At 40.2% G+C, this 17,258-nt stretch overlaps 1 protein-coding gene across 1 annotated transcript in view; it reads left to right on the top strand.

The window, feature by feature from the left end:
• The first annotated feature begins 1,679 nt into the window (after positions 1-1,679).
• The window catches only part of RAB27B (RAB27B, member RAS oncogene family), a 118,947-nt gene continuing 103,368 nt past the window's right edge, over positions 1,680-17,258 (top strand). Inside the window, exon 1 of the mRNA XM_087958625.1 lies at positions 1,680-1,864. Coding sequence (XP_087814751.1) covers positions 1,767-1,864 — 98 coding nt within the window. The 5' untranslated portion in view covers positions 1,680-1,766. The remainder of the gene's footprint in view (positions 1,865-17,258) is intronic.

Below are 17,258 nucleotides of genomic sequence, written 5' to 3'. Positions count from 1 at the left end.
CCCTCTTCACTAAACCAGGCGTGGCTACTGTGTGATGCATCCGGACCGTAGACCAGGAGTTTGACAGCCCTGGTCTAGACTATTCATCTATGTAGTACTGGAGAAGGGAAGAGTTGCAGAGCCTGTATGGTGCATGTAGCCTCCATCCACAACTTTTGTAGTCCTCAAAGGTCAACTAGATTTGACTATTGAATGTCCATGAACAAATTGCTATTTGACTCAGAATGATTTGGGAGTAGAGCGCAATTAGAACTAATTGGGTGCCATCAAGTCAGTGACAACTCTTAGCAGCCACATAAATAGTCTTTCTCCATGTTGATGTGACCTTAACCTGACATTTCAAGTCTTCTAACAGTGCCCTGTCACCACGGACTCTATCCACCTTCCTGCTAGTTGTCCTGTTCTTCACTTTCCTTCCATCTTTCCCACCAGGAATTGAGTGTCCTCCTCTTCCTCCTCACTAAGTCTTCATATAATGTGTGGAGGATAATCTGAGTCTCATCATTTTTGCCTTGACTGCCTATGTGATAATCTATTCCATGATCCATTGGTTTGTTTCATTGACTGAGCTTTAAAATACAGTTAAGAAATTGAAAAAAAAAAAACATAAATGCAAAAATACAGTAGTGCACATTTGACCTTATTTTTTTTTTAGTTAAAGAAAGAAAAGGAAAAGAAAAGAGGTGCATAGAACCTCTGCCTGATTTGTCTATGGAGATTCTGTCGCCAAGGTCATCTCTGCCTGATTTAATTCATTTATTTGCCTTCAATTACCTCTCTGCAACAACATCCACAAACCACAAGAATAGCAAAACAGAATACAAACAAGTGATGTCTGCTGGCAACATCCTATCCCTGATGATATCCACAGTGGCCCAACATAAATATATAAATAAATTGCAGCTTCCAGATTGTCTGCCTCTTTTCTTGAAAAAAAGGGGGAAAAAAATAAAAGGAGGAAGGAATTTTTTAAAAATGCCTGCCATTTTTTTTTCCTTTTCAGCAACTGTTTCAGAACTCTTATATATTTGAATACTATACATTCCATTCTAAGACGGTTGGGGCAGTTGACTGTTTGAATGCCTTTGTTGGCTCTAGGAGAGCCACTGAGCAGCCTGTTTACTGGTTGTCCAACATCTGGTTAGACCTGACTTTCCCTGGAGAGGTGACTGTTTGATGCTTATCAGGTTTAGTTACTGCAAACTAATTTGACGACAATTCTTAATTTTCTGCTCAGGTTGGGTTATAAAATATCAGTCCTATTGATTTTCTAAGGCATTTGTTCTTTTTTACTCTCTTGCAATTATCTCCCCCCTTATGTATTTTCTAAAAGGTTTTCATAGGGGAGGAGATTTGAATCAAGAGTGGCTTTGAACCAAATCTGGGCTGTGGTTGTTGTTTTGCTTCCAATATAAGCATCTTACACCTTTCTCTGTCTTCAGAAGCAACTTAGTATGTGATTTACAAGAAGTAACTGCAACCACTGGCACTAGGACCCCACAGACATCGTTCTGAAATTCTGGCTGGTAGTATGCCAGAGGTATAGATACAGAGCACCTCTTGCTATTACGCAAGGAAAGGGGTAGAACTAGCCTCTCCCAGAGAAGCATCTTTTGCTTCCTGAAAGGTATTTCTCTACCTGCTTGATACCTGCAGCATCTTTACCCTCTCAAGGGCTTTATCTGAGCCTAAGCAAATCAGCTGCATTGCCAGATCCTCAGTTCTGTGGCTGCATTTCGCCTGCCTCTCAATACCTTTATTTTCTTATGTCCATAGAACAGACAGGAGCAACAGTGCCAGAGAGAAATGGGCTAGTTATTTTCCTGCTGACAGACTCCAGAAGAATAATTTCACATCAAAAGGTGTAAGTCAATTCTGTTTTTTTTTCCCCCCTTGTTTGGCATCTTCCCATTTTTGCAAAACATTCTCTTGTTTTTGTGTCCATCCTCTTGGGGGGGGGGGGGGGGACAAATGATCAAATGAAATATTTATACGACGAGGAGCCTACAAATTAGCCTTTGGAAAATGCAGTGCCTCCTTTGCTTGTTTGTTATATGAAGAGAGATGATTTTTTTTTTCCTGATGATTTTTTCTGCTCTTCTCTTTGGAAGAGATGCTCTGGAGACTAAGGCAGGAGGGGAAACCCTTAAATAGGGCCAAGATGACTTAGGTTAAAATCAGGAAGTAACCAAGCATGGGAAACCAAATCACTTGCATCTCTAATCCAATTTAGTCCTGCTGACTTCAGTGAGATATATTTCAGTCTAATGGGTTTACAGTATGTATAGCCACGTTAGAGATGAAATTCAAGGGAGATTAAAAGCTCCAAGTTTGCAAGTGGCACAAAAAGGTCCCCGTGAATCAGTTCTGTAGTGCTGTAGAGAATGGTAGCCAGGGCCAATGTATAGGGAGAGTAATTATAGGGTGCCATAAGGGCTGTGTGGTTTATGCACGGGTCTACTGAATGTTGATGTGGGATGTCCCTCAGAATGTTTTGGTTTTCCAAAAAGGGGCGTATCACTAGACAAAGCATGTTCTGTCCAAAACAGATGATAAATCCTGCATTTGTGGAAAAATGCTAGAAAGAAGGGAGGGGGAGAACAGGCATTAGGATTTCTGTGTTTGTGTGCTATGTATTATGTGGATCACATACAAATACATAGATTCTCAGCCTGGCAGAAGGTTGAAAGAGATCTTCACCAATAGAGGATCTATTTGGCTTTGTAGAATTGGGATCATCACTAAGCACTGATATGCTAGTATTAAATATTGTGCCCAAGGGGTCTTTTTATTGCTAAGTAAATGCATATTTTAGATATTGTATACAGTAATAGATCTATCTTGTTTCTCTTGACATTTATTTATATAAATGCCAAGAGAAACATTTTAAATCAGGAACATGGCACCTTGCAAATTCTTTCAGGGGCAATATTTGATTTTATGTCTACTTTATTCACCATCAGTGTTGTTACTCCAAAGTTGTCACTTCACTTTTCATTAGCTGTTACTGTTCTCTCTAGTTTTGATGATTGGATGATGCTGCAAATCCATTGTAATTTGGATTTGCAAACAATTTGATGAAGACAGTGAATAGATATTGATTGGACTTAAGGAATATTCCCAGTTTTGTGCGGTTGGTTTAATGGGTGTGAGTACTGTCATGATAGTTGAGGCTTGATACATTACTCACCCATAAAAAGAGGACCCTGGATTTATAGTGTTGCATGTAAAAATGCAAGTAGAAAAATAGGGACCACCTTTGGTGGGAAAGTAACAGCATTCCGTGCAACTTTGGGGTTTAGTCATGCCAGCCACATGACCACGGAGACGTCTTCAGACAGCTTCTTTATGGAAATAAGAAAGTCATGAATCTATGCAGGAGTAGCAGCAGAGTCTCCAGCACATAGATAGGTGTAGAGAAGGAGACGTTCATACTACCGTGTTTCTCATATAATAAGGCCAGGTCTTTTTTTTTTTTTGAGCCCCCCAAAAATGGCTAGGTCGTCTTTTCAGCGGTGACTTAATTCCCCCGCCTTGCATCTTCGGGCGGGCAGGCAGCAACAGCTTGGATGTTGACCTCGGCGTTGGTGGGGCTCTTCGTATTGGGGTCAACGCAGGCAGCACCATATCCAGGTGTGCAACAAAAGTACTTCCTAACGGCAAGCCCCCTCACCATTCCCCACCATTTTGCATGTTTTAATATAGGCCTTAATTTGGGGGGGGAGGGGCTTAATTTCATTTCATGCCTATAAAACATGCTGGGACTTCCTATTGGGGGAGGCCGTATTGTTGGAGAAACAGGGTAACTCTGTGGCCCCAACTACTGTGTTGCACATATACATGCCTACAGCATCCGTGTGAATTTTGCTATCATCCTCCAATCAAAACAATCCCAACATGACAGTTTCCTCCCATAAACCATTAAGTGAAGACCCATTCAACATATGGCAGCTATGAAGATGCCTTCATTTTATGTGTATGTTCAAAACAAAGTAAAGAACTGAGAATAGGTGTATTCTCTTTTTCTAAAGTCTTGTTGGGCTCACAGTTCTAGAAATTTCTTGAGAGGGACCCTGTATGCATTGACAGGTAAGTAAGTATTTGTGATAAGGAACTCCACCACCCTCCATAAACAAGGATGAACAAATAGGAAGCTACAAAGGCAGTAAGCTTATATTTTGCTAGAATAACAACCAGATTTTCTTAAATTATAGTTTTGCTATCTTCTGAGCTATCAGAACTGCTATCAGAATTTATTTATTTATTTATTTATTTATTTATTTGATTTGCCAATTGTTTACAAGATAATAAGTATAAATGTATACATAGTTGTGAATACATGAAATGGGTACATATAAGAAAAATAAAAGAATAAGAGAAACAATAGGACAGGGACGGTAGGCACGTTGGTGCGCTTTATGCACGCCCCCTACAGACCTCTTAGGAAAGGGGTGAGGTCAATAGTAGACAGTCTAAGGTTAAAGTTTTTGGGGTTTGGGGAAGAAACTACACAGAGTCGGGTAGAGTATTCCAGACATTGACCACTCTATTGCTGAAGTCGTATTTCCTGCAATCAAGTTTGGTGCGGTTTACTTTGAGTTTGTATCTATTGTGTGCTCTTGTGTTGTTATGGTTGAAGCTGAAGTATTCATTGACAGGTAGGACATTGCAATGTATGCAATGTATGCAATTGTACACACTTTTCACATTCTGAAGGGATCCTACCCATTGAAGTCCCACTGGAAGGCTTACAAAAAAACTTTCTTTTTGAACAGGAATTTGATCCTGTTCTTTATCATTATTATTATTTTTGGGGGGCTTGGTTTTCATGATTTGATCTCTTGGCACTATTCCTGCCTCCTAGTTCCTGGAACTAGATAGATGTTTCTGACTCAATCGTCCTAACAAAATTCCCAAAGACACACCTCTTTTTCCACTATGGCTGTTGCCATTATAAGCCTATCTTGAATGATGGCGTGAGTGGTGGAATGATCTTCTCTCCTGATCATTCTAATAATTCTGTTTGCTAGTAGGATTCAAATGATAAGGAATGAATAGTTGTTGACATGTCAAAGTTTAGTAGGTGCTAAAAGGTGCTATCATCTAGTCAACATTTCTTTAGTGTGATTCTTCCAGATGTGATGGTCAATTCCTTGACCTTTGCCCTTTCTGAATAGAATTAAGGAAAGTTGTGACTCAAAAGATCTAGACCAGGGGTGTTAAACTCAAGGCCCACAGGCTGGATCCGGCCCATGGGGTGCTTACATCTGGCCCACAGGACCAGCCTGGAAACAGCAAACAACCAGCCAACAGTGCCTCTACCAACAAAAATGGAGCTCAGGGAGGCTGTGTGTGGCCCCCGGAGCCCCAATTTTGGCTGCAACAGCCTCCTGGAACCCTCTGCCAGTGAAAATGGAGCTTGAAGGGGTGCATGCAGCCCCTGTCAACCCATTTTTGCTGGCAGAGGGTTGTAGGAGGCTGTCGTGGCCAAAAATGGGGGCTCCATTTTCGCTGGCAGAGAGCTATCAAAACAAAGTAAAAACAAAACAAAAGGAGAAATGTTTCCCCTTTTGCATTTGGCCATGCAAGAAGGGATAGGAAAGGAGAAAGCAAAAGGGGAAAGACAAAGATGGGAAGATGGGAAGAGGGCAAGGAAGGAAAAATAAGAAAAGGGGGAATGGGAAGACAGAATGAAGAGGGAAGGAAGAAGAAAAGGAAGGAAGGAAGGAAGGAAGGAAGGAAGGAAGGAAGGAAGGAAGGAAGGAAGGAAGGAAGGAAGGAAGGAAGGAAGGAAGGAAGGAAGGGAAGGAAGGAAGGAAGGAAGGAAGGAAGGAAGGGAAGGAAGGAAGGAAGGAAGGAAATTACAATGAGAGGGAGGGTCTCAGGGAAGTCCAGGTGCCCCTGACACAAGTGAGGTGGAGCTGGCCACATCGATCCCCAGCCCTCCTCGGTCAAACACAACTCTGATGCAGCCCTCAATGAAATTGAGTTTGACACCTCTGATCTAAACAGTAAACAAGACTGGTATAGATGCTTTCTTGTACTGTACCATGCTTTAGCTAGTAGCAAACCACTGAAATATGTCTTTTAAAAGAAGGTTCACAAAGTCCCATTTAGGGGACAACATACAGCTCATGGGCCATCTATGACCTGCTTAAGTTGCCTTGTGCTCCCAATAGTGGCTTGGAAAGCTGAGTAACTTTGTCACTGCCAAATGTCGCTGCCACCAGAGGAAGTGCTGCCAACACTCCAAAAGGCAGACTGTTAGGTGCTTCCAATGCCTCCAGGTGTCCTCAGTGCCGCTGTTCTGCTAGCAGCCGAACAGCGGTTCACAGCTCACAATAATTTTTAATTTTATCAATGTGGCCTTTTTGCCTCTACAAGTTGTGCAGATCTGATCTTCACACGGAACCTCCAAGTTTGGCCTTGGAGATACTAGATGTATGGGCTTTTCATTCTCAGCTCCACCTTTCATGAACTACTTCACAGACAATATGCATGCATCTTTAGGTTAAAGGAATATTCACTTTTAGTCAAGAATGTTCACTTCTTTTCCTTTCCATTTTATACAACTTTATTTTATATGCAATTTTTCTAATCTTTTGAACAAGCCTAAAATTTGATGTAAACTATTCTCCTGGTATATCTAATATGAGCAGAAACAATAGCATTCTACTAGTGTGTTTATTTTGCCTTTTGCAGTGTGGTTCTCAGTCTGTAAATAGAAATGAAGTGTGCATTGTTGAGTGTCAAGTTAGCAGACAGAGCAGCCGTATTGTAAATATGTCCAGATAGAAGTCAGTGGACTGATTGTGTGGCATCAGATTACTGATAATTCTTAGTGGTCGCATAGATTGACCATCTTCAGTATGATTGGTCCACAACCTCAAATCTTCTAAAGATGTACTGCCAGGACAATTCAGTTCATCCATCTTGCTATGGGTTGCCCTCTTTCATCTTTCCCAACATTATGTCATATTTTCTATTCTGCTTTGTCAATGTCCAACTTTTAATTCCATAGTATGTCACCAGATATTGGAATTGTAAGTACTTACCTTTTAAACACATTGTAAGTACTTACCTTTTATTTAGCCAGTCAAATGAGTTGTTTGGTGCAGAAGTGGGAGACACAATCATCATGGGCACAGATTTCTCATCAATCTAGGTTGGCCATCACTACCATAATCTATATTCTTCAAAAGGCAGTGTATCAGAGGTGGTATTCAGCAGTTTCTGACCAGATCTGGAGAACCAGTAGTGGAAATTTTGAGTAGTTTGGAGAACCGGCAAATACCACTTTTGACTGGAGATTTTACAGTATCCTTCCCCTGCCACGCCCACCAAGCCACACCAACAGAACCAGTAGTAAAAAAATTTGAATCCAACCACTGCGTGTATGCCTATTCTATTATCCATGTCTATATTCCACACTTTTTACAGAAATCTAAAAAAAATGTGAAGAGCTAATCATAGTAAAATGGCATTTGGATGTCAGGATCCAGACCAGTGCTTCAGTGTTATGTACACTGAGAGCATATGCACCAAGACAAATTCCTTGTGTGTCTAATCACACTTGGCCAATAAAATTCATTCATTCATTCATTCATTCATTCATTCATTCTCAGCCTTGGCAACTTGAAGACGTGTGGACTTTAATTCCCAGAATTGCTGGCTGGGGAATTGTGGGGGTTGAAATCCACATATCTTCAAATTGTCAAGGTGGAGAAATATTTATCTGGGATGGTCCTTACTTATATGCTGTTTGATGGGTCAGATTTAGATAGATGTGAGGATAGGATTTACAATAGAAGATAGGATTTCTATGAACTGTCATTCAGTTGGTTTAAAAAAAAAACTATAGGCTAATATGTTTTGGCTTTAGAAAGCTGTATGAGTAGCCCTTGACTTTCAACATTTAGTTCATTTAGTGACTGTTCAAAGTTACAACGGCACTGAAAAAAGTAACTTATGACCATTTTTGACACTCACGACTATTGCAGCATCCCCATTGTGGATTTTGATCATTCATGTGATCAAAATTCAGATGCTCAGCATGTGGTTCAAATTTATGACAGTTGCAATGTCCCAGGGTAATGTTATCACCTTTTGCCACCTTCTGACAAGCAAAGTCAATTGGGAAGCCAGATTCACTTTAATAACCATGTTACTACTAACTTAACAAATGCAAGGATTCACTTAACAACTGTGGCAAGAAAAGTCGTAAAATGAGACAAATTCACTTTACAAATGTTTCACTTAGCAAAACATACAGGACAATTTTGGGCTCAATTGTGGTCATAACTCAAGGACTACCTGTGCTAAAATTGTGGAATGGTTATAGGAAGTTATAAAAATAAACACACAAATCCTTAACCTGCACAACTTGTTTGCATTTTAATCCTGGATGCATGAGAATGACATATCCCAAAGTGGTGTTTCAAAAGTTTCTGTTTTCACTTAATTTTATTTATTTATTTATTTTATTTTGTCAAGTGATTATAAGATAACAGGTATTAAGTATAAACATAGTTATGAATACATGAAATGGATACATATAAGAAAAATAAAAAGAAACAATAGGACAGGGACAGTTGGTACGCTTATGCACGCCCCCTACTGACCTCTTAGGAAAGAGGTGAGGTCAATAGTAGACAGTCTAAGATTAAAGTTTTTGGGGTTTGGGGAAAAAAATCACAGAGTCCTGAGTATTCCAGACATTGACCATCCTGTTGCTGAAGTCGTATTTCCTGCAATCAAGTTTGGTGCGGTTTACCTTGAGTTTGTATCTATTGTGTGCTCTTGCATTGTTAAGGTTGAAACTTAATATTCATTGACATATAATTTTACGTACTATACTTAGATCGGACCGAAGGCAGCGTAGTTCTAGGTTGTCTAGGTCTAAAATTTCAAGTCTGGTGGCATAAGGTATTCTGCTACAAGTAGAGGAGTGGGAAACTCTTCTTGTGAAATATTTCTGGACTTTCTCAATTGTATTGATATCAGATATGTAATGCAGGTTCCAGACTGGTGAGCTGTATTCAAATATTGGTCTAGCAAATGTTTTGTATGCTCTAGTTAGTAGAGTGATATTACCGGAGAAAAAATTATGCAGGATTAGGTTTACAACTCTTAATGCCTTTTTGGCGATGTAGTTACAGTGGGCTCTAGCACTTAGATCATTTGAGATGAGTATTCCAAGGTCCTTGACAAAGCTTGGGTCATCAACAAGATCTTGACTATTCAGTTGTATTTTATTTTCTGATTTTTTGCCAATATGTAAGATAGAGCATTTATTTGTTGAGATTTGAAGTTGCCATTTGTTTGACCATTCTGACACATAGTCGAGGTCTTTTTGAAAAGTAGCAGAAATGTCAGCCTTCAAGATCTCTTCTATATCTCTTCTACTGCTATGCATCTTTCTCACTGCTCTGCATCATCTTCCGGCTGTCATTAGTAACGGGGGAGGGGGGATTGGAGGGGAAGAGAGCTGGAGGTGTTACATTCCTGTGCTGTAAATGAGAAGGAGGAGGGGGAGTATAGAATTCTTGTTCTTAAGTTTTTATTTCCTTGCTCAACTGTCTTTCTACTGCACAACTGCTAAATTTTATCAAAATATGTCAAGGTCAACGGACAGAAGCCTCATCACCACCTGCAGATGTCCACATGATCACATTCAGAACTTTTTATTGGAGGAAGATCTTGGACTTTGGGAGTGGGATCAATGTCACCCCTTTGTATATGTGATCTGCGCGCCTAATTTCTTAGATTCAGAATTCTACCTGTTGCTTCCACTTTGAATTTCAGTAAAAGAAAAAACTTTGCTCTAATCTATGGAGTCTGAGTATTTCTTTCTTGGATTTTGAATGGAGCGCAGACTGACATTAGTGTTGAACAGATTTACATCATCAGAGAAAAGAACACTATTGCTCTTAATATGATCACATTTATATAGAGTATGAAGGGAGTTGGTCCTAGAACACTGTCTTGGGGGACTCCACTGTTGACAGGTACAGAATTTGATAAGACGCTCCCAATTTTGACCACTGTTGTCTGTTTGACAGGAATGCTTCTATCCAGTTATGCAGTTGTCCAGAGATACCATAAGATTTTAGTTTTAGGAATAGTTTGTCATGTACCACTGAATCGAAGGCTTTACAGAAGTCTATGTAGATTGCATCTATTTCTTTGCCCTAATCGAGTTGTGTAGTCCATATGTTTTTGCAGTGTAAGAGTTGCAGATTACAGGATAGTTTTTTCCTGAAATCAAATTGTTTATTAGAGAGTAGGTTGTTTGTCTCTAAGTGGAGGATAATGGATTGGTTAATAATTGATTCCACGACTTTACAGGTGACGCAGCATAAGGAGATTGGTCTGTAATTTTCAACTAGGCTGGGGTCTCCCTTTTTTTTTTTTAAACAAGTTTTATTTTCAAGACAAACAATACATAAATACACATAAACACAAAACATAAAAACATAAAAAATCTCTTTTCTGAAACTAGGCTGGGGTCTCCCTTTTTGAAGATGGGGATGACCGTGGCTAGTGACCATAGGTTTGGCAAGGAGCTGGTCCTGAAGGATTTTTCAAAGATTATGCTTAGAGGTTCGGCTATGGCAGTGGGTAGCTTTTTTAAGAAGTATGCACATATTCCATCCAGTCCAATAGATAGAGATGGTTTTAGATTGCGTAGTGCCTTTTCAACATTGTCTTCTGTAAAATCAATATGTATTAGATCATTGTAGTTGTCTGTGGTTCGACTAGGAAATATTAGCATGATCCACTGCTGTTTACAAATACTGAGCCAAAGAATGTATTAAAGAGGTTGGCTTTAATGGTGTCACCGTTGCATCTTTACCATTAGGTCCTTTCAGGGGTGGGATGGACTTTGAGTCTTTTAGTTTGTTGTTTGCAAAATTGTAGAAAGTGCGGGTGGAATTGTAGAAGGTTTTCCTCTTGTTTAATGTGATAATTGGTGCTTTATCTGGTGGCATGCATTTTTGTATCAGCTTTTGAAATTGGCAATGTGACCAGATTTGTTTTTCTGCCAAAGTGATCTCTTTTTGGATTGAAGCTTCTTTATTGTTATGGGTAATCTGTTTTTTCTGGTTTTGGGAGTTGTTATCTATCTGACCTTCTTCTTGAAAGTCTCAAGTGATAACACTCTCACAACTTCCAAAGGCAAGCTGTTCCATTGGTTGATTGTTCTCACTGTCAGAAAGTTTCTCCTTATTTCCAGGTTAAATCTCTCCTTGTTCAGTTTCCATCCATTATTTCTTGTTTCGGCCTTTGGGTGCCTTGGAAAATAGCTTGACCCCCTCCTCTCTGTGGCAGCCCCTCAAATATTGGAAGACTATTATCATGTCTCCCCTGGTCCTTATGTTCAGTAGACTAGCTATGCCCAGTTTCTATAACTGTTCTTCATATGTTTTAGCCTCCAGTCCCATAATCATCCTGGTTGCTCTTCTCTGTACTTTTTCTAGAGTCTCAACATCTTTTTTATAGTGTGGTGAACAAAACTGGATGCAAAACTGGAGACTAGGTGTAGTCTTACTAAGGCTTTATAGAGTGGTATTAGTATTTCCCTTGATCTTGATTGTATCCCTCTGTTAATACAGTTTAGGATTGCATTGGCTTTTTGGGCTGCTGCTGCACACTGCTGGCTTATATTTAGCTGGTTGTCCACTAAGACTCCAAGATCCCTCTCACAGTTATTGCTATTGAGCCTGGTTTCACCCAGTCTATTTGTGTACTTTTGGTTTTTCTTGCCTAAGTGTAGGACTTTACTTTTCTCTACATTGAATTTCATTTTGATAAATACAGCCCAGTGTTCTAGTCTGTCAAGATCCATCTGGATCTTGAGCCTATCTTCTTGGGTGTTAGCTATTCCTGCCAGTTTAGTATCATCATCTGCAAATTTGGTAAATTCCTCTTCTATTCCCTCATCGAAGTCATTAATGAAGATATTGAAGAGTACTGGGCCTAAGACAGAACCTTATGGCACCCCATTGCTTACTTCTCTCCATGTAGACTTAGACCCGTTAAGGTTCTAAGTTCTGACCTGTCGTGCCCCTGGTGGAGACTGACTCTGAGGGACAGGAAGAACAGCCAACAGGGAGTGGAAGTGTGGCTCCAGAGGTTGTGGAGGAGGCTGGGGAAGGGCAGAGGCCAGCTGAGTCAGAGGAGGACCCAGGCCCATTCCCTATCCATCCTAGGGCATGCAGGGAGGAGAGGATCAGGGGAAAAATGTGGTCTACTCGGGAGAAGAGGGCCATGATCCTCTTCATGGGTTGCAGGTGTGAGATCTACATAAGAGTTTGGACCTGCATGCTAGCAAACGCTGGAGACAAGCGCGTTTTTTCCTGGATGAGGTTTATCTTGGTTGGTGTTCTTGCAATGGACTGTACCTGGTTATCTTCTTGAAGTTTGTAATTAATTATCCTGGTCTGTTGTGGAACTTTCTTCAGTGTGGTTTGTTTTTGGTTTTTGCTTCGTTATCTGCTATTTGAGTTTGAACTGTTTGGAATGTTATTTTGAAAATAGTTTAATCTCCAACTGTGAACAATTGAACAGTGAAGCCAAGTTGAAGGCATTAAGGGACCTTTATTTACGTTTTGTTTTTTGTTATATTTGTGGTACATGCCAGGTCATCACATGACCATTAAGGTTGACTCCTAAACTTGAGTTCAAAACCTATGTTCTCTCTCCGTGGGTTCAAAACTTGTATTTTTTTTTTCTCGTGTTTACTCTCTGTAGCACTCAGATATCATTATTTCTCCATTTTTAAAATAGTGGTTGTCTGTTTACATTCTCACCTTCCTACACTTATTTGAAGACTCTCTAGCTAACAAAGTCCTAATACCTGATAGCAGAAAAACCCTGCAAAGAGAGAACCGTATAATTACAATATATAATAGCAGTGGCAGACATACTTCCAGTGAAGATTTTCATGTTGAATGTTAATATGCCTTTGAACAATCACTTTATTTAAATTCCTGAATGAGTACATAGAAGATTTTGAAGTTCTCTCAGCAGCTGGGAGTTAGCAGCATTAGAAGTTGGGAGTGCTTGAAAGCTGTAATCCACTAGCTGGATAGCACAGGTAATAGAGGTGAATTCCCTCTGAGAGTTCATTTAACTGGGATTATTTATGCCTCCCTACTAAATTTAATAAGGTCATGTTCAGATAAAAGGGAATTTAAAACTATCAAAGTACCTTGGGATGCTAGCTATGTGTGTCATTGTCTTGTCAATCAGAACTCCAAACAGTGTTATCTGGACTGAATGTATAAAGTATCTTCAGAAAGTTTTTTTCTCTCTTTCAAATATTTAAAAGAAATTGGTGTGTATTTCCTTTAAGGAGATTTAAACTGGCAAGTTCTATAAAGCAGGATTCTGCATTTCCCTCTTTTCTCCCTCTTACACTGATAGCACTGTTACAATGCTGGAAATATATTAAATGCAGCTCATGTTAATTTCTATAACAGAGATTCAAATATGGCATTCTCCAGGGTTGTGGGTATATTGCTGGGATATTTCTGTATGTTATCCATTTTTATGGATATCATTTTTATCATTGTTTCACCTATTTAAAATACATACCAAATTGCAAAATATGGGATGGATCCAAAACAGACCTATTTCAAACATGCTGGCTGGAGAATTCTGGGAATTGAAGTTCACACATCTTAAAGTTGTCAAGGTTGAGAAATGCTGATGCAGAGAAACACCTTACAACTTTGCAAGCTTCCTGGTAGGGATATGACACCTCCCTCCTCCCAATGCACAGCAAAACGTTCGTTATGGGTCAATTCTTCTATTTTTCCCATTCTATATTTTCATGGCAAAATTTGGGGGGAGGGTGGACGGGGTGGGCTTAAATTTTTTTAGCAAAGGGTTCTCTGCCCGGCTGCTGGGTGGGCGTGGGAATGGTGGGCCTGGCCTAGTTGGCCTCCTGCACGGTGTGTGTGTGTATTTTTGCCCTCCCCTGACTGCGGAGGCTTGTCTCGAGTCTCTGGGAGGGTGAAAACAGCCTCCCTGGGCTCCGGAGGCTCTCTGGAAAGCAGAAATGGGCCCATTTCCAGCCTTCCCAAACTTCTGGGAGGCCCATTTTTCGCCCTCCCTGAGCCTCTGTGCGTGCCCTGCACTTACCTGCATCCAAAACGGGCGGTTTGGGGACTCCTGGGAGAGGAGGAGAGGAATGGGCAGAGCCAGCCAGGAGTGGGATTTGCAGGTTCTCCAAACTGCACAGAAGCCCAGTTAGGGGCTCTCCCGAACCCCCAACAGCCCCACCCCTGGGGGCGGAGCATATGACACAAAACCATCGTAAAATAAAATTAAATGTATCGATGTCATTCTATGTTTTCATTTGCCAAATGTTATAGATCAGGTGTCAGTCAGTGATCATCTCAAATGACTCTCACAGTATTGACTGGTGATGTCTGGAAAGTATTTAAATTTGATTCTGGATCTCTGTTTTGAAAGAGCAGGTAAATGGTCCAGAAGAAGCTTTCACCCAGGCTTTGCCAACTGTGATTGAAGCCCTTTTCCCCTTTTTTCTTCCTTGGTTTGTTACCTTTGCCATCTTCGTTTTTTCTTGTGCCATGCTTGGTTTCATGCAGCAAATCAAGGGATGTATTCCAAAAGTAATGGGAGCATTTCTCCTTTACATTGTTTTATGTTTTATTCATTTTTTATTTGTACATTTGGGAAAAGCCTTAGAGAAAAATTCTCACCTTCATTTAAGCTGCACTTTTTTTCTTCATCAATAGAAGACAGTATAATATGACATATGTTGTTTCTTCTTCTTCTTCTTCTTCTTCTTCTTCTTCTTCTTCTTCTTCTTCTTCTTCTTCTTCTTCTTCTTCTTCTTCTTCTTCTTCTCCTTCTCCTCTCCTCCTCCTCCTCCTCCTCCTCCTCCTCCTTCCTCCTCCTCCTCTTCCTTTCCTCCTCCTCTTTCTTCTTCTTCTTCTTCTTCTTCTTCTTCTTCTTCTTCTTCTTCTTCTTCTTCTTCTTCTTCTTCTTCTTCTTCTTCTTCTTCTTCTTCTTCTTCTTCTTCTTCTTCTCCTCCTCCTCCTCCTCCTCCTCCTCCTCCTCCTCCTCCTCCTCCTCCTCTTTCTCCTTCTTCTTCTTCTTCTTCTTCTTCTTCTTCTTCTTCTTCTTCTTCTTCTTCTTCTTCTTCTTCTTCTTCTTCTTCTTCTTCTTCTTCTTCTTCTCCTCCTCCTCTCCTCCTCCTCCCCCCTCCCCTCCTCTTCTTCTTCTTCTTCTTCTTCTTCTTCTTCTTCTTCTTCTTCTTCTTCTTCCTTCTTCCTCTTCCTCTTCCTCTTCCTCCTCCTCCTCTTCCTCCTCCTCCTCCTCCTCCTCCTCCTCCTCCTCCAGAATTTGTCCCCAAGCATTTAGCAGTGATTGTTATGATGCGCTAAACAGATTGAAGCCCCCCAGACATAGAAGGGAGCAGGTTAGTATTCAACAAGCAAACATGTTGATATCCTTCATCACTTTTCAGTGAGGTTTTTATATAATACTCTCTATCACTCTTCATTCTGGATTCCTGCATGAGTGAGCATTTTGATTTGAAAGATCCATTAACCTGGAAGACATAACCCACATATTCATTAAAGGAATTTAGGTCACGAGGGACTTAAAATGAAAGGCATGCTGTTACTATAAGCATGACTAATAGGCCTCACAAATTAGGAAACTAAGCTAACAAAGGGGAAAATAGGAAGGTTGCTAAGATCAATGTAGGATTTTTGCTTTGGTATGATGTTCGTAGCTTTCCATTTAGAATAATGGCTAGAAACTGAGCAAGTTACCTGGAAAATCAGGAAAGAACAGCTGGGATGTAAATTGATCTGATCATTGATGTATGCTGTCTTGCCTTTTGAGTATGAATACATTTGCATTACTTACTTGGCTTTATAAGATGCTTACATCCATTTTCAGAATATATCCAACCAATTTCTTTGCCTGTCCCTCTATTGTCTTCTTGCAAGCTCCATTTTCTTCTTTAGCTGTTACTTTCTTTCTCCATGGAGAAAAGATACAGATTGCTATTACAGCCTGCTTTCAGCCTAAATAAATACAAATAGCTTTGCAGCCCAGGTAAAAGGTCTCATATATCTTTTAACAGTGCTAATACATAGTTGTCATGCATAAAAAGCTAGGTGTGGTAAAGATATTGGATCAAGGAAATCAGTCAAAAGGTAGATTAGTCATTTTTTTCTCAGTCCATCTAATTCCCTGACTACCTTGAGCTCTTAGAGAAAAGGTGAAGAAGGTGCAGAAGGTGAGGAAGGAAGGAAGGAAGGAAGGAAGGAAGGAAGGAAGGAAGGAAGGAAGGAAGGAAGGAAGGAACTAATATAAATATTGCCTTAACTGTTGGTCTGAAAGTGAGGACCCACTTTTCTTTTTCTCAATTTATCCTCCATTATCCTATAACTGGGAAGCGGTGGCTCAGTGGCTAAGATGCTGAGGTTTCGATCAAAAGTCGGCAGTTCGGCGGTTCGAATCCCTAGCACCACATAACTGAGTGAGCTCCCATTACTTGTCCCAGCTTCTACCAACCTAGCAGTTTGAAAGCATGTAAAAAATGCAAGTAGAAAAGTAGGGACCACATTGTGGGAAGGTAACAGCCACATGACCATGGAGATGTCTTCAGACAGCGCTGGCTCTTCGGCTTTGTAACGGAGTTGAGCACTAACCTCTAGAGCTGGAAACGACTAGCACATATGTGCAAGGGGAATCTTTACCTTTATCTTATCCTATAACTGCAGTGAGGCAATTTTGGTCAAGAGATATTGAACTTTTGTTCAGAATCAGGTGCAGTTCTTGAATTCACAAACAAAACTACATATTGGCATGTAGCAATAAGAAGCTTTCCAAAAGCAGCTTGAACATTCTATAAAGCAGCTTGAATATGTACAATGGACTTGCTTGTGCTTTCTGGGAAACAAAAGGATCTAGAAACTTGCACGTTCCTATAGGATACAGGAGGTTGAACTGAGAAATACAGGAGGTTGAACTATCTAGCTTCAAATGAAAATACATTGATTTAGGCTACCTAAAATTAGCATGGCTTTTACCCTGATCTTGATAAGTTAAAAAAAAAATAGACTGAAGGAATGTAATGGGATTTTATAGGTGGAAGATCAAAAGTTAGATTAAGCAAGTGCTGTTTCTTCATAAATTAACTTGAGACCTGACATCATGGATCAAACTAAAATATTTTCAATTAATTAATGGGCTGACTAGTCTACTTA

The sequence above is a fragment of the Notechis scutatus genome, chromosome 2, assembly GCF_049901735.1.
Source record: "Notechis scutatus isolate UNSWTSFEM ecotype Mainland chromosome 2, rNotScu1.2, whole genome shotgun sequence".
Lineage (NCBI taxonomy): Eukaryota > Metazoa > Chordata > Lepidosauria > Squamata > Elapidae > Notechis > Notechis scutatus.
This window is presented reverse-complemented; position numbering and strand designations above follow the sequence as displayed.